The sequence below is a fragment of the Ochlerotatus camptorhynchus genome, unplaced genomic scaffold (genome assembly GCF_037179485.1).
Source record: "Ochlerotatus camptorhynchus isolate MF236.1 unplaced genomic scaffold, CSIRO-AGI_Acam_v1.1 ptg000408l, whole genome shotgun sequence".
NCBI classification, from domain to species: Eukaryota; Metazoa; Arthropoda; class Insecta; order Diptera; family Culicidae; genus Ochlerotatus; species Ochlerotatus camptorhynchus.
The window spans coordinates 1,141,302-1,164,290 of NW_027040894.1; the positions used below are offsets into that span (position 1 = coordinate 1,141,302).

The 22,989-nt window shown below is 41.5% G+C and overlaps 1 protein-coding gene across 4 annotated transcripts in view; it reads left to right on the top strand.

Moving 5' to 3' along the window:
- Positions 1–17,011, top strand: part of LOC135710951 (tight junction-associated protein 1) — a 136,782-nt gene extending 119,771 nt beyond the window's left edge. For all 4 annotated transcript variants that reach the window (XM_065233676.1, XM_065233674.1, XM_065233675.1 and 1 more), the window contains exons 5-6: positions 12,680–13,788; positions 13,850–17,011. In XM_065233676.1, the coding sequence (XP_065089748.1) occupies positions 12,680–13,788; positions 13,850–15,409 (2,669 nt within the window). In that variant the 3' untranslated portion in view covers positions 15,410–17,011. The remainder of the gene's footprint in view (positions 1–12,679; positions 13,789–13,849) is intronic.
- The last annotated feature ends 5,978 nt before the right edge of the window (positions 17,012–22,989 follow it).

Genomic DNA, 22,989 nt, shown 5'->3' on the forward strand with positions numbered 1-22,989 from the left:
CATAGGTTCTATTAGCAAGCATGAACGACATGTGTGACCATTTATACATTGCATTGGACACATGATCTTCATTACCTTTTTTGCAAACCGTCTGCATATTAGTTGACTAATACATTTTATGAATAATCAGCAATTGAAATTTTCCAAAACGTATAAGGGAATTTCTATCCGTGTTAGTAAATGAGAACATCATTAAGTCTAGACTATTTGCGTTTGCCTTTTCAACGTTTCACTTAGATACCAACCTGTTACTCTTTAATGGCTCGTCACGTTTATTTACTCTTGAAAAATTGCAATCCAATCAAATTTATTTCCCTCGTGATTAATTAAAAAAAAGCATGTTTGATCAACCAATGAAAAGACAACAAAGGCCCGCATCCGATGGAACGATCACGCCAGTGACCTCTTCATAATTCAACGGATACACGCTTCGGCAAACATTTTCCGGCTTGCCGGTGAAACCAAACAACCGACGTTTTCCAGGCATCCAAAATGCATAGGCACATTTCATCGATAACCGATTGGAGTTATAAATTCATAACATTCCAACTGTTGCTATATTGCCGTTTTCCGAATCGAAACGAAGTCGAAACTCATCACCATTTAACCCATTCCCGTTCGAAACCGACTCGAATGACATGAACCGTCCAAATTCCATCAAATGATAATTGAATTCTTCTAATCGGATCTCCATTAGCTGTCGGCCCCGTATGCCATCGAAACATTACAATTCATAATCCCTAGACGGTGTGTGATTTGTGGAATCCATCGAATATTCACCTGACGTAAGCATGGATTCTGCTGGAACATATACGCTTTGACAAAATAGATGATTTTAGCCGTCAGTCACTTCTGTGCCATACCACAGCAACAATGGTCATTGGTCGACAAGTGAAGCATGTGCAGCATCCTGATCCGTAACCGGACGGACGGAAGCTGCAGTGACTCAAATTGTATTGGTGTGGTTTCCCACTGACTGACACACGGACTGGACTACACACAGTGGTTTTCGGTGTCCTCTTCACTCGTTTCCGTTCAGGCTGTGGCTCTCTGAGTGTGGAAACACACATTCCGCTTATTCGATTAAAATAAAATTATGATAATAGGTAAATGATATCCATTCATCCGTTCAGTCGGTTGTCCTCGGTACAAGCGTTGATTCAGTTATGAGGGGTAATTTAATGGGATGCTTTTCCAGTTTTCCAATGCATTGGAATGCAGGCCTGCGATTCAAATTATTCGAATGATAAACATCGACAGTAAGAACAATAACCGAAATCGAGAATTCTTCTGCTGCTGTTGTTTCTGTTGTTTGGGAATGTCGATAAGTTGAGCACAATGGAGGATGATATTCAACAGAGCCTTGTGACGCCACGGAAAAGCGAGGACAGGTGGTGTGTATAAAAGCCCTTTCCAAGCTCCATGAATATATTCAACATGCTTCGGAATGGCATTGGATTTAAAAGCCTTGCGAAAAGCCAGACAGAAAAGAATATATATACACAAAGAAGAGGTGTAGCGAAAGTGGCTGGATGTCTTCTGAAATGGAGCCAATCAGAGGCATGGGATAGATTCAACAATTTCGCCTGTTGGAGGCGGTTGATTAAGAATCCATAAAGGAAAATTTGGCGTCAGTAATAGGGATATAATTTTCTGTGACGCAAACGAAAGCAAATTGTTGATGATCACGAAAATAAAGTAATACAGGTATACTCCGATATAACGTAACTGTCGTTTTTGGCTTCCATCGCCAATATCTTCCTAATAACAATTGAATCAAACAAATTAATATTACCAATAGATGAAAGATTATCTCATCTGTCCGATGGTGTTATTACTTTGCTTGTTTGAATGATCGTTTGCGAGAAATCGGCGATGGAAGTCAAAAGTGATAGTTACGTTATATCGAGGTAAACCTGTATTATGATAGATTCGGAGCTAGGAAACGTTTCTTGTTGATTAGTTTCAAAAATGGCGGCGTTTGAAAAAAAAAATTGATTTTCCGTTGAAAAAATCGCTACTATTCGACGCATTAGATCTGAAAAATCCTATGTTAGAGGTTAGATAATTAATTTTTACATCGCAGATTGATCGAATAGTCTCCGAGAGCACTGTCTCGCAAGGTAAAAAAATGGTGGGGTTGCGTACAAGACACGACCGCATGGTTGACGAAGATTACACACTTAGAAATACCTGATCTTACACGTGACGGAATCCACCTTTGACATAAAGGATGACACGTGTCATGTAAAATTAAGTACTCCGAGACTGAAAAGTTCAAAAGTACGTTTGATTGAGCTGAATTTTGTGTTTATTATCACTCAATTATATGTCAAAATTGACGCTCGTATATGTCAGTCTCAAAACACCTAAATTTACATTAATTTTTCTAAGTGTCTACGTTAAGCTGTTTAGCGAAATTCTCGTGCCTTTTTCTAGATATTGGTTTTAAAAACAGTAGAAGTTACCTATGGTTTTGGTCAAATTTAGATATTTTGGATTTCCTACTTAGCAAAACTTGGTTAAATTCAGGACCTCATAAAAATACGAGTACATATTCAATTCCTTTTGGTTACTATTTTACAATTAGATATGAAGCATATAAAGATAGGGCTATCTTCAGGTGATTCTTCGAAGCGTCCAACAATGACCGTCATGATGGCTGATATTCCCAATCACTTCAAGATTTCTAGAGCACAAATCTTAGACGCTGTTGTGATATCACTCATGAAATTGGAACTCCTTGAGTACTTCACTATAGCAAACGTGAAGTTCCAGTTTCATTGTTATCCGTTTTGTGAGAGCTGATATTTGTGCTCTTGAAATGTTTATGTGTTAATGAGATTGATCAGAAATAAGGTTTCTACAGCGATTCTCCTTCAGAACGCTAAAAAAATTCATTCATTAATTCATTCATGCATTCATTTTCAATGAGATGCCACTGCTGTTGTTTGCGGTGACATCTATCGGAAGCAATGCATAATCTGTTTTCGGGAAATTGTTCATAGAGGGCAGTGTAGTGCAAAACATGTCTGGTATCATTTAATTTGCTTTTAGATTAACGTCCGAAGTCCCTCATTTTTTACATATTTTGCTCAAAAAATACTTAATAAGCCCCGCCCGGAAAGGATTTCTCACCGTAATTTATGAATGGGGCGGGGCAGAAAGTATCTTAAGTGCAAAATATGTATATGGATGGTAATCTAAATGCATATATAGAGGTACCAGACATGTTTAGTAGTGTGAAGTACTCTATGTTGTAATCTGTGAAAGGGAAATCACAAATCGAGTGTTATCAAAATGCATACCATGTTGAGAGATTGAGCTCGGGATAGAATTTTCTCTCATAACTTTAATTTTTTTGGCTCTCTGTGGACGGTTTAAAATGAATGAGAAAAAAAAAACTATGTTCATTTCATTTTAGCTTGTTGCACTAATTTTTTGGAAAAAAAAATGTCAGGCAAAGTTCTTACTTACCTTATGTACCAATCAGGCTAAGGCCTTGTTGCCCTCTACTGTCCGTTCCACTCTACTCGATCCATGGCCACACTTCGCCAGCCTTGTAGTCTGCAAAGGGTCCACAGGTCGCCTTCTACTTGATCGATCCACCTTTCCTGCTGCGCGCCTCTTCTTGTTCCTGTTGGGTCGCTTTCTAGAACCATTTTCACTGGGTCGTCGTGCGGCATTCTTACGACGTGCCCAGCCCACCGTAGTCGCCCAATTTTTGCAATGTGGACGATGGATGGTTCTCCTAGCAGCTGGTGCAATTCGTGGTTCATTCGCCTCCTCCACGTTCCGTCATCCATCTGCACTCCACCGTAGATAGTACGTAACACGTTCCGTTCGAAAACACCAAGGGCGTTTTCCACGAGCATAGTCCAGGTCTCGTGGCCGTAGAGGACCACCAGTCTAATTAGCGTCTTGTAGACAGTCAACTTCGTGCGGCGGCGAATTTTATTCGACCGGAGCGTCCTCCGGAGTCCAAAGTAGGCACGATTCCCTGCCATAATGCGTCTTTGAATTTCTCTGCTGGTATCATTTTCGGAGGTCACCAGTGAGCCCAAATACACGAACTCATCGACCACCTCGATTTCGTCACCGTCAATCTGAACTCGGGGAGGGAGGCTAACATTGTCTTCCCTAGAACCTCTTCCTTTCATGTATTTTGTCTTTGATGCGTTGATGACAAGTCCAATCCGCCTTCAGTCTGATGTACGTTTCCGCCATCGTCTCAAAGTTCCGTGCCATGATGTCGATGTCATCGGCGAAGCCAAGAAGCTGGATGGCTTTCCTGAAAATCGTGCCACTCGTGTCTATCCCAGCTCTTCTGATCACACCTTCTATTGCGATGTTGAATAGCAGACATAGCTGATCTCGATCGATTGTGTCGTATGCGGATTTGAAATCGATGAACAAATGATGTGTGGGCACGTTGTATTCGCGGCATTTCTGCAGAACATGCCAAATCGCGAAAATTTGGTCCGTGGTAGCACGGGCACCCATGAATCCCGCCTGGTATTGCCCCACGAACTCACTTGCAAATGGTGACAGGCGGCGGCATAGAATTTGGGAGAGTACCTTGTAGGTGGCGCTCAGCAGTGTGATCGCGCGGTAGTTGCAGCAATCTAACTTGTCGCCCTTTTTGTAGATTGGGCATACGACACCTTCCATCCACTCCTCCGGTAATATCTCCTTCTCCCAAATATTGGCAATTACCCAGTGCAGCGCTCTAGCCAGTGCTTCACCACCGTATTTTAATAGCTCACTTGGTACTTGATCTACACCAGTTGCTTTGTTGTTCTTCAGCCGACCGATCTCCTCCTCAATTTATTGTTGCCTGTCGTCTGCTGCGCGTGCTCCAAGGTCTGTTGCCGTGCCACCTTCGTTTTCTGCTGCTTCACCGTTGAGGTGCTCGTCATAGTACTGCTACCACCTCTCAATCATCTCACACTCGTTCGTGAGAAAACCGTCCAAGTCCTTGCTCATATCGCCTTGCGACACGTAGCCTTTGCGCGAACTATTTAGCTTCTCGTAGAACTTCCGTGTGTCGTTTACGCGGTACAGATTTACCATCGCCTCGCGATCTCGGTCTTCCTGCTGACGCTTCTTCCTTCGGAAAACCAAGTTTTGTCTGTTCCGCGCTTGTCTGTATCGCTCGACATTCAATCTCGTGCGGTGTTGCAGCATTCTCGCCCGTGCTGCATTCTTCTCCTCTACTAACAGTTTGCATTCGTCGTTAAACCAGTCATTTTTTCGGTCCTGGATTGCAGGAGCTAGTGCCGCTGCAGCAGTACTACCTATGGCGGAACGGATGTCCCTCCAGCCATCTTCAAGAAAAGCTGCTCTTCCGTGGGTAGTGCAACTTCCAGCTGCTGCGCGTAGTTCTGGGCAACTCCGGCGTCCCGCAGTTGCTCAATGTTGGGTCGCGGCGTTCGACTTCGACGAGTGTTATGCACCGTCGAGAGTTTTGAGCACATGCATACTGCAACTAGGTAGTGGTCCGAATCTATGTTCGCACTGCGGTACGTGTGGACGTTGATAATGTCGGAGAAGAATTTCCCGTCGATTAGAACGTGATCGATTTGGTTTTCTGTGTGTTGGTCAGGTGATCTCCAGGTGGCTTTGTGGATATCCTTGCGGGGGAAAAAGGTACTTCGAACTACCATACCCCGGGAGGCAATGCAGGCCCGATTGCCGGTCTATACATTGCCTCCCGTCCTACCAGAGCGTTCATGTCACCGATGACGATTTTGACGTCCCGTTGCGAACAGCCGTCGTACACCTGCTCCAGCTGCGCATAGAACGCTTCTTTCTCGTCGTCGGGTCTCCCTTCGTGTGGGCAGTGCAAGTTGATGATGCTGTAGTTGAAGAAACGGCCCTTAATCCTCAACTTGCACATCCTCGCGTTGATCGGCTGCCAACCAATCACACGTTGGCGCATCTTACCCAGCACTACAAAGCCGGTTCCCAGCTCGTTGGTGGTGCCACACCTCTGGTAGAAAGAAGCCACTCGATGCCCGCTTTTCCATATCTTTTGTCCCGTCCAGCAAAGTTCCTGCAGTGCTACGACTTCGAAGTTGCGTGGTTGAAGTTCGTCATAGATTAACCTATCGCAGCCTGGTATGCCGAGCGATTTGCAGTTCCATGCTCCAAGTTTCCAATTGTAGTCCTTATTTCATCGCGTAGGTCTGTGCCGATTGTACCGATCCGTATTTCTTTCTTCAGTATTTGCAACTTTCAGTTTTTTTTTTTTTTCCAGGGTGGCTTGTTAGGCCTGCCCCAACCCCCTGTCTCACCGGGGGACCATCGTGCACAGCTCTGTTTAGAGTCCCACGCTGGCACTGGGACGGTGATCAGCCGCTCCTAACATGGAGAACAGACACCGTTTTGAGCCGCACCTCCATGGTGAACAGACGCTCGGGTTTGGTGAAGCATTTCCTCTATCACCGTACTATGGTTACCACGCCAGTGTTCACGTCACACCTCTTCACTTTGCTATTGCCGGACTGGCAACATTGCCCAGGCTACGCCACCCAGCTGTGTCCATGTTTCAGCTGGTATTCTTTTGTTATCATATGACTCGGGGAGGCGTGAAGTAGGAACTTGTGAGGACCAGGGCTAGGTATTCCGCTCCTTCCAGGTTGTCAACTCACGATTTTGTAGCCCAAAGGGAGGGGGGGCAAAGTTCAAGAATGATTTATTTAGGTTGTTGACAAGGTGTGTTAAAAGATCTAAAAAATGCTACGCTTTTTATGAATGGTCCCTTATTTTACTTCCAAACCTGTGTCTCAATTGGCTAGTTAAATTTAACTTGTGGTTAAAATTGGCAGATGGAAAGTTATCGAGTAACCCTACTATCCGAGCGTGGTTGTTTCCAACCGGCTAGAAGTTAAATTTTGGCAACCGTGGCTGAGTTCTGTTTGAAAACCGATCGAAATGTCACTTTTAACCACGAGTTAAATTTAACTCGGCAACTGGGACACAGCCCAAGAAGTATTTGTAGAACGTGGGATCGTTTTCAAATCACTCAGGCAGAGTGCTTGCGCCATCGAGGCGACAGGGCTCGCTGCCAGCAGCCAGTGATCTCGTCGTTCCCGTCGCGCAAGATTCGGGGCTCAAACTGTTGAACGCTGCGGTTGACAGGAACTGCTGCTGCTGCTACCTTCTCCCACGCCTTCCGAAGCAAAAATGAGTTGAGCCAGTAGTCGAAGCAGTAATATTATGTTTATTTCTGTTGATTATGATAGTACATTGATTTAACATTTTAAATGATTAGTCTACCTGGCTCTTCATCTTTGTTTCATTTGCTGTTCTAATTTAATATTTGCGTTTTCGACTAGTCTACAGAATACCCCTTGAGGGTGTGTTTTGGTTGAATTTAAAGATTTGATAAGCTACCTACTTAATCTAAAGCTTAACCTAACGTGCCAGATTCCTAATGATCAGCTGTTCGGATTGCCTACAGCAATCTCTGAACCTTTGGATGGTAGCTGTTCTCCGTAACTCCAGCATCAGGACCTCAGAGTTCCTCATTCGTGGAGGACTGTTGAGGATCATTCTCAAAAACTTGATGTCATTATTCTCAGACGGAACAAGTCTGGGTGATTTGGAATGAGGAAAGATGATGACCTGGGTCTTTGCCGCGTCGATGCGGATCTTCTAGCTGTTGAAATATTCAGACAGGACGTCCAGGCCTCTCTGAAGTTTGGCAGCCAGAGCTCCGATGACCCTACCCTTGTAGACGATGGATGTGTCATCTGCGAACAGAAACAACGATCCACCATCAGGGAGAGCCGGCATATCAACCTGTTCAAATAGAATGGGGCCAAGGATGCTTCCTTGTGGAACCGGAGCACCGATGTTGAAAGCATCCGATGTGATGCCATTTAGAGATACTCGGAACGTCCTGTTCGATAGATAGTTGTTAATTATCTTCAGATTGGAAGACCTTAGTGCTGCAATTTGAACACCAGGCCATTATGCCAGACATTGTCGAACACTTTTTCAACGTCCAACAACGCCATGGCAGATGTTTTCGAAACAGACTTGTTCCGTCTGAGAATGTTTGTTACTCGAGTCAACTGGTGGACGGTCGAACGACCTTTCCGAAAACCAAACTGTTCCTCGAGTAACAAGTTGTTTTCATCGGCAGATGTTAAGAGCCGGTGGTACACTGCTCTTTCGAACAGTTTTGATAACCCTGAGAGAAGGCTGATTGGTCGATAACTTGAAGGAGAGGACGGATCCTTCCCAGGTTTCTAGATGGGTATGACTTTAGCTGACTTCCAGCACGAGGGGAAGTAGCCAAGTCGAATGCACAGGTTGTTGAGTCTGGAACTCAAGGGTTTGAGTTCCAGATTCAGGATGTTGTCGAAACCTGGGGCCTTTATGTTTTTAGATGATTTGATATAGGCTAACAGTTCGTCAGTCGTAATCTCGGATTCCTCGGAAAAATATTGGGAATCTGATAGAGGTTGGTTGCGTTTTCAGCAACCTCAGCTTCGTGAGGGCTGACGATGTTTTGTCCGAGATTATGAGAGCTGCCCAAGTAACAATTTTGGATTAATGAAGGTTCTGGGAGACCTTGATTTAGACTTGAAGCATGCTTTAAAACCTCGATAAAACTTGCAATGTTACTTGGTTGACGAAGTGTTGACCTATCGCGGCAGCCTTCTCTTCAGGAGCTATCAGATGGGTCGCCGGGACTATCCAGTGGGGTCAGTGGTGCAATGGGTCTTGGCTTATTTTTAAGAATTTTGGTTAGTTTCCGAAAGGGCTTTGCACAATCTGGGAGAGAGCGGATTCTGTTAGCAAAGTCCTGATTTCTGAGGTCCACCATCCTGGCTTGTTAGGCGATTACAGTGGGTCTTAAGGACACGCAGACCAGAGCGATGGTACTGCCTTCGGATGGTGTTACGGAGTCATATAACTTCTTCTTCTTATTCGCATTTCAAGCTTATTGCTTTGCGCATATTAGCTTATTGCGTGCTCTCAACTTAGTGTTCTAAATGCACTTCCACAGTTATTAATTGAGAGCTTTCGATGTCAATACCAATGCATGAATTTGTATATTCTGTGGCAAGCACAATGATACCAACAATCAATACGAAACTAACGATTTTAAATTGGCTCACCACTTTAGTAGCCTATTGGTCCCAAGCAAACGATTACCGTACCCTATTCTAGTCGAAATTCTAGTACTACGCAATGTTTGTTTTGATTCGTTATGAAAGTTTGACAGATAAAATGAGGGGTTATTGGTTTTCCCTATGTTTCGAGGGGTGAATCGATTAGCTCGGGACCGAAGAGAGTACCAGAGCTGAGCCAAAAAGTTGAGCACGTTATTTCGGGACCTTCTAGTCTTAGAGTTACCTCTATGATGATACTCTATGTCCAGGGAAGTCGAGAAAATTTCCAACCCGAAAGATTCTCTCGACCGGACCGGGAATCGAACCCGCCGCCTCCGGCTTGGTAATACCGTGCCTTTACTGACTAGGCTATGAGGAGTCATATAAGGTCTTTGGTAAATCTGTTAAGGTTCTGAGTATTACTCACCTGTCTGGATACTGGCACGTGTTGTTCCCTGGCCCGGGATATCGCCTCCTCGATGGAATGCAGACACTGGTCAACGTCTTCGGGCGTCTCCGAAAGGATACCGCCCAACTAACATTTTCAGCTTTGTAAGCCAACTTTTCCAGCGTTGTGCTGTAAAGTAACTGAAAAGAAGCTGCAGATACAGCTACAAGCAAAAACTAGCAAAATAGTTTTGGAGAGCGTTTACTCAACTTTCTCACAACCATTATTCAATTTGTCAGTCGCACTGAATAACATCAGCCAATAAACGCTAATGTCACTTTTAATCAACTTTCAACTTGTAGCGGCAAAACAAAGCTAACAAAGTGAATATGTTACTCATTTGATGGCTTCTACACAACCAACCACTCTTGCTGAATAAAATAAACATCAAAAGTGCTTTTTCAACAACTCAGCTTATAAACTGTGTTAGAGCAACTTCGGAAGCATTTTCACAGTCAACTAGGTTTATTTTTAGACGTGTGCAGTTTTACAACTTTTACTCTGCTCTTTTATAACTAGTCGAGAAAAGTGATTCATGTGCACTATTATACAGCCTCTACTCAGTGATTTTGTTGTAGAAGAGAATGTTGATTTGTTTACATAAGTTCAAAGTGTTGGCGTAGCACAGTTGGAATTGTCAAGGTTTGCCAATGAGGTCGTCTCGAGTTCGATTCCAGGTTCCGGTGCAGGGTAAATAATTTGGTGATGATTTGTAAATTAATTCCGATTAATTTGATTCACAGCAAATTAAACTCAATAAATTCCTTCATAAAAAAGCGTAAACAGTATTTAACCCGGCTTCAAGAGAAAGCTGTGTAGTGATTATTGTACAACCGGGAAGAGGTTGAATAAGCGCCTTTCAAGTTCACACACAACTAAACAGCAGGATAACAGCTGTATAGAAGCGTTAATGGATATGCAATAAGAGCTTCTCTCGACCGTTCCAATAGCCATAAGTAGCTGACTAAGTTCGCCAGATTTGCTTGTAACAGATTTGTTGAGTAAAGGTTTCCTCATATCGTACAACGTTTGAATACAGCTTGAGACTGTATAAATGAAATGAGTAAAGCGTTTACATTGTGAAAATTGTTAGTTGGGCGTAGTCGACAGTGGAATCGACACAGTGTTGGAACTGATCCCAGCTGACGCGATGGTAGTTGCGTCGTCGGGAAGCTTGGAATCGGTTGACGGATTGGCCACATTGGCCACCACCGGATAGTGGTCCGAACTCAGCTCCTGGTGGGTCACAGGTTGTGAGATGTTATGGTGGAGTGAACGCCTGACCGGCTCAAGCGGGTGGGAGAGTTCAGCGCTATTAAGGTGTAATTTGCCTCTTGCAGGTCATCGTTCAGGATTGCGTCGACTGTTGCTCCAAGCCTGGTGTTTGGCGTTCAGGTCGCCAGCGATGATGTACTTTTCACGGCGTCGAGTTTGTTTGATGATGTCTCTCCGCAGGTCTGCTGCCGACCCAGCCCTGATGGTGACTTGTTTGGGACAGTAGGCCGCAATGATAGTAATAGGGCCGACAGGAGTGGAGACTTCCACATCCACCGCTTCGATCATCTTCAGCTGGAAACTCGGTAGTAGTCGACAGCCAATATTTCTCCTCAATGCGATAGCCACTCCTCCTCCGCAGGAGCTGGTCCGGTCTAGCCTTACGAGCCGAAAATCGAAGAAGTGAACATTTATCCCCGGCTTCAGGTGTGTTTCGGTGATGACAGCGATGTCTATGCTATGTTCATTGAGGAAATCAACGAACTCAATTATTTTGCTCTTGAGCGAGCAAGCGTTCCAGTTGGCTATTTTGATGACTTCACGGTCCATACCTTTGCAAGAGGGTCATAACTGCACGAAGCTGTTCAGGTAGTGTCTTGGTGGTGCGCAAGATTATGATCACCTCAGTCACGAGGATCACTAGTTCGTCGCTTGTGAGTGGAGAATTTTCTTCTGACTTTGCTATGGTACGCCGCATAAACAGATTCTGTAACGTGGTCGTTTGATGTTTTTTTTAACGATGTTGTAATTTGTATGTTTGTCAATTTTTCGAAAAAAGTTTGTTTCCCCAAATGCATTACGACTAGACAATCATCTCATGTAGGTTTTTTACGAAAATATTCAGAAAACAAATTGACTGGGGGCCATCCATAAATTAAGTCACGCATTTAGGAGGAAGGTGCTCGAAAAAAATGTTTTTACTAAGCTCAAACGAGACATAACATTTGCTTACGTTACAAAAAATAGATATTGACAAATTGGGTTTTTTTTAAATCGAAATCGGATGAAACATTATTTCTTATTACGGAACACAAATATTTTCCATCATATACCAAAACTTGGAATCTTACTGTTGTATTTTTCCGTTAAAAGTAATAGATAAAAGTATGTTGATTTAATCTATTAATATTTTGGTATATTTTTTCAAATCAGGTTATAATGGTTATAAGTATTTCAAATCAGTGAAAAATTTCATGGTTTTAGTAAACCTGCTTTATGAAATATCAATTTTCAGAATACGTTGACATCAAAGCATAAATAACATCTCACGCTGAAAGTCTTGGGTTTGAATCTCATGCCGGGACAAGTTACAAAGGACTACAAAATTGGTTAAAGTGGCTGCAGTCAAATCTCCATATACCGACGTGCTATATCTCAATTTCATTAAAGGAATTTTAACTCTTGGTACAGTCATTCTTCTTAACTTCTACACATTTCATACTCTCGCTGTGCTGATGGGCACAAGCTTTAACAGCGTCGTATTTAGCTGCATGATCGTAGAAAATTAGCTAAAATAATAATATTCCTTCTCTTCAGCATGCTTTATCCTACCAACATATCATACTTGATGCCTCCTAATACAATAATTTAGCACTAATCCTAAAAATCATCATTAACATCGACACCGCAAGAGGCAATCCACTAATCGATATTTTCTGCTTTTCCCTTTTCATCTCGCCTCATTATCCACCCGGATGGATGGACGCTATGCCCTGCCAACTGCAAACGGGACAACGAAAATACATAACCGCCCCAACTTTTCTCGCCACATGTGGTTGGTTTTCCTGTGCCACATTTTCTCCGGTCATCCAATAATAATCGCCAACAGATGCGAACCAGTCCTCCTCTTCGCAGGAGGGTGGCGGAGGAGGTGGAGGAGGAGGTGGGGTCATCAGCGGTGGTGTGGGAGTAGCCGGAGCAAAACTTCCCTCGCACCAGGATCTGCTGTCCCTAGGTCATATAAATAGCGGTGACAGTCTGCTCGGAAGTAGCAGAGGCAATCGCAATGACCACAATGTCGTGTCACCGGCCGTGATGGCAAAGTTTCTCGAAGACGAACTGAAATCGAGTGAGGCTTTGCTTAATTCCTGCGTGAAGCATTGCGAGACCTGTGTCTGCCCAAGGAACGCCAACTTTACGAGTGGGTCACTAATCTTGGCTGATTTACTGGGTGATGGACAGAAGTACTACAGCATCGGAACGCAGACCATCATCAAGGGAGAGACAAACAATTCGCTGTGCTTAAGGTGTAACAATAATTTGAACTCGCCGTCCCACAACAATAGTCCTTATATCATGAAGTTGATCAAATCGAGCGATAGCGTCATATCGGAGACGAAGAGTAGTGTGTCCGACTACTTGACGACGCCGGACAAGACCTCGCCCAACAACGGGGGAAGTAGTGGTCAGTTGGCGCTTCCACCCGCGAAGAAGGATGACCTGATGGTGAATCCCATTCTAGGTCATCACCGAATAAGTGAAAGAACTAACAACTATAACAGTACATCGCCCAACTCGGATCCTCCAGTGCAGACGGGAGTTGGATTGGCCAAAAGCAGTAGCTACTCCAGCGGCAATGGAGGAAAATTGCCTCACCTAAATCAAAGCAAGAAGCACCTGGACATAATTAAACCGAAATCTCAAGCACCTCTAGCTGGGGGGAACAAGTTCACCGGTGAATCTCCATCGTACATTATTAAGGACATGGATCAGATGAGCGGAAGTCTTGCACTGCAGACGCCCAAGTCCGGCGTTGGGGGAGGATTTGGAAGTGTAAGTAGCCAGAATAAGATGGCAAGTGGAAGCGTTGGTAGTGGACTGTACCATGCGGTTGGCAGCACAAACAGTCTGTGGAGTAGAACCAGTAGCCGAGATCCTGAACGGGATGGGGCGAAGATATTTGAGAGTTTCAATAGGAACCTCATCAAAACTATCAAGGTAAGGCACGGCATGACATATATCCGATACGATGGATGATTGATTCTTTCATTTTTTTTAGGCTGAAAATCCAAAGATGTCCGGACCACGGATTTGCGCTCTCCGGATTCAAAACGGATCTAGTAATATTCTACTGGACAGTATGCAAGACGACGTCGTTGATGATCTACTTGATACCAAATCATCAACGGGACCTGTGATCTACACCAGACGATCCAAATTTCTGGACGAGGAACTGTTACTAGATGATGATCCGTCGATAGGACTGAATGGTGCCATAAAAACGACAAGCCTTCCGACTGCAAGCACTAGTGTAAATAATAGTAGTAGCAATGGTAGCAAGCAGACTTCAATGATTGCCAATGGCTCGGGTAGTGGAGTGCTGAGCAGTGGTCATGGTTCCGGTGGTAATCAAGGTGCGGACACATCCCATCAGGATAGCTCATCAAAAGACGTGTGTAACATGAGCACAACTACGTCGCCAAACTCTTCTGATCGCCTATGTACGATCGGAGAAGAAGTCAGCAATCTACTGTTGAACACAAAGATCATCTCCACCATTGCCCCCACCAAACTGAGACCCGATATCAGTGTGAACAAACTGGACGGCATCGATTTGAATTCGAAGAAATCCTGCACGCAATCAAGCTCAATATCCAGCGAGATAGATATTCAGGAAAGTGCCATGCTCAGAAGGCAGCAGTTGTCTCGAGTGGCGGAATGGGTACAGAACAACTCCAAGATTGGCCACCCGGAGAACTTAAGCAACATCGAGTCGGATAACGAGAACCTAGCGCTGGCTTCAACCACTCCGCTCACCCTAGTCGATAGCATCAACAATAACAATGCACCTAGCAATGGCATTGCGACGCTTGATCCCAAAGGAAACAGTAATAGCGACACAAAACTGGTAGCTAGTGATATGAAAATAAGTCGTAGTAATAGTAACAATGCCACGGCACAACCAATACTTAGCGATAATGTCCTTAGCAATAGTAACTCGTTCAACAATAACCACATCGTCAGCAGTAACAACAACAACAACAATACATTTGCTCAAGCCAACAACAACAATGGATCCGTTATGCGAACATTTGGCCACGCTAGTCTTAAGGCCCAGCTAGACTTTAACAGCAACAATCACAGTGCGTATCATGGAAACATCAGCAATAGAGCTATCTACGGCAGTGGAGGCACAACCACCAGGGGCAGCAAGCTTTCGCTGTTGGAATGTTCCCGCCAGATTGAAGAGTTGAAAATGCTTCCGGAACACCCGTTACGGCCGAACCAGGGCTGCGATCTGGACGATAGCAGCAGTGTGGATATAGCGCAGATGGAGTACAATGTGAAGCAGTTTCTGTTGAAGCAAAACGAGTGGTCGTCCATATCGCGACGGCTTTCGTCGTCCAACACGTCCGGAATAAACGAACCGCAGCAGCACCAGCAGCTGCAATCGGTGGTGGTTGATGAACCAGGAAAGAAGAACGTATCCGCTAATGGCAGAAGCAGTGAGGGTGGCGTGAAGGGAAGCTTCCCCGGGACAGCAGTTCAGCAGACGTCGTCACAATTTCACATGAACAAGTACCCGATTAATCCGCACAGGACGGAGACGAATCTGTAAGGTGGTTGGTGATGTGCTAGTGGATTAAGGGAGGGTCTGGAAAGGGCGGATGGGTGCTGTCGAGTGTTGTGGTCGCTACTGAATTGGCTGTCGGAATTTGTTGACGGCATAGAAGCGTGAAAAGTAGATCCAGTTGGTAGTTGGTACAGACGAAGGCAGTTGTATGTTTTCTTCGGCAGAGTTGCTTTTTGTTAAATATGAAATCTTTTAAAGATTTGATATCTGGTAAATTTAGAGTTATAATCATATGACGAAGTCTATACAAAATATTGTGGAGCTCAATCACAAAAATCAGCGAAGCCCAGTGTAATGATACCACTATCTAAAGATATCCATCTGGGTTCATAGGTCTATAATATATCATTTAGAAAACAATTCAATGTCGGAAGACGTACTCGGTCAATATGTGGGATATTAATCACTGCTAGGACATCATCTCATTCTTGACCCATTTAGTAGATCAAATGATCTGATTTTTGACGTAGGACTCCGTCTGTGATTTCTATATGGGGGTACACTTTAAGAAATCCGAAAATGGAACATGTAACAAAGTTATGAAAGATTTTGAACGTTAATAACTCAGCTGCCCCTCGACCAATTTCAAACATTTTATCACCAATCGATCAGAAATATTCCTACGCATCTGTTAAATTCACGACTTTATAATTTCTCAAAATGTCACTTTTGAAAATTGCAACTGTTGCTATGATAACTAAAATTTTCACCGATTGCCTGCGAAAAGTGATTTGCCTAGCACAGATTTCAAAGTTCAATTCCATCGGGTTTCACCAAACAGTGTTTATACAATCACCGCGTGGTGAGTGGTGGTGATCTCCAGTACACAACGAAAGGCTTCCCGCAAGCAGACAGCTATCTAGGGTGCCCACAACCGCTGATCAGCCATGTGAGCCATCTATGCCAAGCGCGTCATACAAAAGAGTATAAACAGAGAGAACCCCGCTCAAATTCCTTTTCCTGCACAAAACACAAGCTCCTGCTGCAGCTAACAAATTACATTTAATATATAAGACCATGTAATCCTACGCAACCATTGTGTACAACCCCATAGGGCTGTCCCTTGTAGTTTTCAATCATTCGGAAACTAAGAACACTTTTTATCCATGAAAGTTGATCCACAGTGCTCTTAAACCCTATGAAACTGTGTAGATAATTGTTGCTGAAAATATTGAAAATTATCAGGATGGAAACTTCCCAAGAGTTCCCAAAATCTTCCAGATGTTCATGGATTTCCCTGAAACTTTTGGACTTCCCCGAACTTCACGTAACTTCTGTGAAGATTTAAATCTTTGATTAAATTCTATCAACCTTTTATTGCTCTCTGGATTTTCCTGAACTTTTATTGACTTTTCGATGATCCTGGACTTCACAGGAATTCGCATGACTTTCAAAAATACCCTGGACTTCCCTGAATTCAACAGAACTATTAAAATTTTCTACAATTTTCCTGAGGTTAATTGAACTGTTGAAGTTCCTTGATCTTCCCTGAAGTTTGCTTCCGGAATTTCTCTTAAAATCTCCATTCTTTTATTGAACTTCGGTGGATTTTCCTGAATTTTTCAAAATTTACTAGATGTTCTTGGAATTCCTTCTCTGACAAGGATCGTCGTATGAAAGAAGCTCTCGATTCCGGAAGCTCAAGATGCTCCAAAAAAAGCTGAGAGTTTGCAGGAGAAAATTGTTCTGCTCAAATGATAAACATTTTTAAAAGTATTCAAAAAATAAACAAATATTCAACTTGGAATCTCTCGTTGTAATGTAAACTCACCGAGAGAATAAAATGTTAATGATAATTAAACTTACATTATTTTGCTATGTCTGCGGTTGTCATATGGAGTTCCAGAGAGTACGAAACTGACTAATGCATGAGCAGTGCATCCTCAGGTTCGTTTGTCAAAGCAAGAATAATCACTGCTCTGCTATTTTACAATAATTTATATGTTAAGAGAAAGGATCGTCCACGGGTTGATTTTTATTTGGTTGTGAAATTATGAACACAAATTAAGAGCTTGGTGACATTGATTAAATAGTCCTTTTATTACTTAGTAATGAATAGTGAGCCTAGTTATGAGCAGTAGTTATTCATTATTATATTATAATATGTATTTATAGGTAGTCGGTAGTCGGTCATATGTTCTCTAAAAATTGTATTAGTATCAAGTTCTGTTGTACGTGCCATGAGTATGCTAACTAACCTTAATTTACACTACGGTAAAGCACATCACGAAGTTTTGATGACTGGAATATTTCTGAAAACCGACTGGAAAGTCAAGGAAAGTCAGGGAATTTTATTTTCGACTTTGAGTCGACACCCGGCCGCGTTTTTTTTTTTGTGAAAACATTAGGAATTGTGATAAAAGATAGAATTTGGGGTCGTGACATAAAAAATGACCCGAATGACCTTGGGACTGTCCTCCGGAAGATCCATAAAAGTGGTCCATCCATAAAACTGATCCTAGATCTCCGCAGTTTTTTTTTTGTAATATTAGGAACTGTGCTATAAGAATGAATATGGGGTTGTGACATAAATATGACCCGGATGGCTATGAGTATCAGCCAATCAACGATCTTGTTTATATGAAACTCCTCGACATTTTTTTTAACAAAGTGTTCAACATGAGCTGAGGATTTCAAAATGGCTGAAGCTTAACTAAAAAACTTGAAATGAACCAGTGAAACTGCCTATGTGTGTCTATGCCCATTTAGCAATATAGTTGATTTCGTGCAAGCTGGTGGTATGAAGATCTAACCCTCACGTATGTATTGGTTGAGGAAAAAATGTAAACATTTCAGAAGACGTTAAAATAGAAGCTCTAAAATCAATTTCATGGAATAAGCACTCTTATGGATGTTCCGGATCTCACGGAAAATGGTCTCATAGCCATCCTGGTCCATATTTATGTCACGACTCCAAATTATTTCTTATATCACAGTTCTAGGATCAGTTTTATGAATTTACCACTTTTACAGATGTTCCAGATCTTCCAGAGGATGGTCAAATGGCCATCCAGGTCCATGTTTACGACACAACCTAATTTTTTTTCTCTTATATCACAGTTCCAAGTGTTTAAAAAAAATCCGTGGAGCTCTAGTATCAGTTTTATGGATTGACCACATTAAAGGATGCTCCGGATCTTCCGGAGGACGGTCCAATGGCCATTCAGGTCCATGTTTATGTCACGACCCCAAACTCATTCTTATATCACAGTTGCATGTGTTTTCGTGTTTCCTGTGGAGCTCTAGGATCAGTTTCATCGATGGACCACTATTACGGATGTTTTGGATTTTTCGGAGGATGACCTCAAGGCCATTCGGGAGCATGTTTATGTCACGACCGCAATTTCTTCTTATATCACAGATCTACGTGTTTTCGAAAAAAAAACTGTGGAGCTCTAGGAACAGTTTCATGGATGGACCACTTTTAGGGATGTTCCGGATCCTCCGGAGGACGGTCCCATGGTTATGTTTATTTCACGACCCCAAATTCTTTCTTATATCACAGTTCCAAATGTTTTCGAAAAAAAAATGCGGAGCTTTAGAATCAGTTTCATGGATTGTTCATGTTTATGTCATGACTCCAAATTCTATCTTATATCTCAGTTACAATTTAAAAAAAAAAAAAAAAAAACGCGGCGCTCTAGGATTAGTTTCATAGATTGACCACATTTATGAATGTTCCGGATCTTCCGGAGGACCGTTCCGTTATCTCCAGGATCCATATGTAGGAACCATGACTGTATTCTGGCTGATTATGAACATTTGTGCTAATTAATTTAAATTATAGATCTTAAGCCACTTGCAAAGCCCACAATCACTCCTTTTTGAAAAAGGGGGTAACGACTTTTTTCGCTTTTAAAAAAGTAGACGACCCTATTGTCATTATTTCTAAGACCAAAACAATCTACAGACGCTAGGAATTCTAGAGGTACTGCAATTTTTAAATTCATCAAGAAATGGCTAAGCTATGCCATTGCAAACTTGTCGTTACAGGCTTTTCGGAGGCATCGTATTCGGAGCTTTCACACATTGGATGTCCATCCCAAGTTACAATTTAACAGCCTTTTGGATTTCACTCTAATTGATTGTAGTTTTATAACGGCAATAGGCAATCTTTTTAGTTTAAATGCAGAATTTAACAGCGCAAAACATTCATGATTAGTAGTTCAGCGTTATGCTGTTTCAAAAACCTTTTAAAGTCTGACGACAAAATCATAAAGTGTCTGGTTTTAAAAATGAATTTAATACAGCACTCTATTCATTTAAAAAACTGTTCAGTAAATCAATTGGTATTTGTTTTATTGATGTCATGACAAAATTCTCCCTAAAGGTGTTTTATCATTATAAAAGCAATTATGAAACCGTTCGGTTTCAAACGGGATCAAAAAGCATATATTGATGCGTTTTGGTGTCAATTAAGTGTATCACAAAACCTGCCACTATTTAAAAATAAAAATAAAAAGATGGATCAACCTAGAGACAGAGAAAAACATAATCGAGTGGGGCCTTCAAATGCAGAGTCACTTGGAAATGCGAATGGATAATCGAGTAATAATTCTAGCAATGCTGTCGACGGAAGAGAAAATCAATCCAATTCTAGAACTTTCTGACAGGGCAGCTCCGACAACATCGGTCAACAACAACTGAGAGGAACGAAGTGAATGCGGTTTGCGAAGCACTGGAAGCCGTCAAATTATACGCTTAGAATTGATGGGAATAAACAGCATATTGTCAATGGCAGCCTTCTCCAGAAATAACGTTGCGATGAAGATCCGAATAGCATCAGTGCCAAACTGGGACTGCGGAAAACTGCTGACAGGAAATTCATCCGGAAGAAGGAAAATTTTTCGGGAACGATTGAGCTTCCACCTGTTCCAAGTTACGTAGACTCAGTAACTGCTTCCAAGTAACTGTAACTGAGTAACTGCTTCCAATAGATGAATTGCCCTTATCATGGATGTCACGCAACTTGTTGATATAACGATGGAGTAGAACATCGTTGCAATGACCGCACAACAAAACTATCGAAAGATAAACAAATTTTGACGTTTAATTTTTTTCCAGCCAACTTTGCCACAATTAATGCCGTCATAAAACTAAACGGAATAGGATCAAGCAAAATGGCTTCAGATAAAAACAATTCAGTCTGCAAATTATCTTCATAAATGTCGCATTCAAATGTTTTGCATTTGCATTATCTTCATAAATGCCGCATTAAAATGTTTTGCATTTGTTAGCGATTTCATGAAATCAAAAGAGCTTTTTGACAAATGGCTTATGGAAAATTAATGTTTATGCTATCGCCATATTGTTATTATTCCATTTGCATTTTTACAATCTTCGTTTTTCAAGATGTTTTTCCTTTAAATTAACTTTATTCTCTTCAATTCATCAATGAGCAGTAATAGAAATTACGAAAATCATCAAATTGCCTCGGCTGAGAGCAATGATTAACATAACATTTTGTTTTCTAAATTAAAAATAATTAGTAAAATCAACGTTTTCCGAAGGCGGACTTATTTTTTTTGATCTTCCGAAGCACACTTCACATTAGTTTTAATCTGTTACCTAAAAATAGACCACAATATGAGTTTCGATAATTTTAGTAATTCTTACACTTGATGAGGATGAGGAAATTTATGAGGATTTTCGACAGATTCATTTTTGAACAATGAATTCGGCAAGATGGGCCGATATTTATGTATCTCTTTTTATCTTGATTGATGCTTTATTTTTAGTGCGCTTCGTAAACGTCAAAGGCAAATGGCACAAGTATTGATGCCAAATGGCTTTTATTGTAGTGATGCCAAATGGCTTTTATTGTAAGGATTTCAAATGGTTCTCAATGCATTTGTCATATAACCTTTTTGCAGCAAGTAATTCTTGAAATGTCTCGATAATGCACTCTTTAGAACCTTCTTCAGGGTGGGTCAACTGGACAGATTCTAATCTTAATGAGGTTTTGGTGGATGCAAAGCTATCTTGACCAGGGTTTTATGAATGTTGTTTTATAGAATACAAGGCTTCATAAAACGTTAAATGTTACTTAGGATAGAAAGCCCATCGATGACAAAGAACCTGTGGAAGTGTTTCGTAATAACATTAAGTTGGGATTTGATGATTTCTGTTCGATAGGCCCAAAATTGGTGATAAGGTCGAATAGGTTATCTACCCTATTTGTAAAAAAAAAAATATTTAGGATTTTGGAGATTTTGAGAATTTTATCTTGGAGCAACTAAAGCGAGTTATTTATTAATATGCAAATTTTCTTTCACACACACACGTCTCTTACCGATGATAAGTGCTTTCCTCTCCGTATCTTCTAACTTTCTCATCTGAGGAGAGTTCCAAGCGAATGCAAATTTCTAAAAGACTAACACTCATAGTCATAGGGAGCAGTATTTAGTACAGTGATGAACCAGCTGTCAGCTGAAAATCACTTAAATAACACAATTAAAAAATGCAATGAGTGCGTCACGTGAAATTTACGGTCACGTTTTTCCTATACCTATACCTTGCTACACAGTTATAAAACCAGCTTTATGATGCTCCCATAAGAAAGTTACAAATGCATTCCAAGGTGAATATAAGGAGAATTTAGAGGCTAATTTGAGGAATTTACCAAGAGCCTTCCATAGGAATTTTAGTATTGTTGCAATTTGATATATAATGCAGAAGATAGTCTCGAGAGAGTACCTACACAATTATGATAAATTTTAAAAAAACTTCTGGAAAGATTCCAAAGATAATTTCTCGGAAATTTCGAGTAGAGCTCCCAAAATATTCAGAATAAAGTTCCAAAACTGAGAATAAATCCATGGAATTAGATGGTTTCAAGGTGAGTTTCAAAGGATATCTGAAGAAAATGGTAAGGAAATTCAAAAGAGAAACCTGACAAAATTTTAAGGATGATATGATGAAATTTTTTAGCAGAACTGAATCTGAGGTGCATTTTAATGGAATTTTGGGAGGATCCTTTGAGAAAAAACGTAATATCCATTGAAATTTTCAGATAACCTCAGTAAATAATTCCTACATGATTCACATTAGACAAATCTCAGGTGCTCTCCAAAAGAACATTACGGAATAATCCAAGAGCAATTTAAAGACAATTCCTGAGCAAAAATATGAAGATTATTATAAAGTGAGAATCAAGTGTTTCTTAGAGTGAATTTATTTTGAATCAAATTTGTCTCAGATATCCTTTTGATGGGAAGTGACGTTTTCGAGTTATGATTTGTTGAAACATATCGAATACGCCATTTTGAAATTTTTTTGTGCGATTCAAAATGGCCGAATTTTTACTCAAATGTTATAATGCTTCATTGAAATTCTAACGTGGTTAAATTTTGTTATACTGAATATCCCATCGCTGACTCGCAATACAAATCCTCTTTTTGTAACTTTCAAGTACAACATATCATTAAAACATCTAATGATTTCATAACTCCGTTAACACATGTTTTATTGCAAAGTGAGTTGAAGCAACCTTGCCTTTAGCAATTCCCAATGAACTTCATATGAGTCACAAATTCGACGTCTTTGAAATCGAGTATTATTCCAAA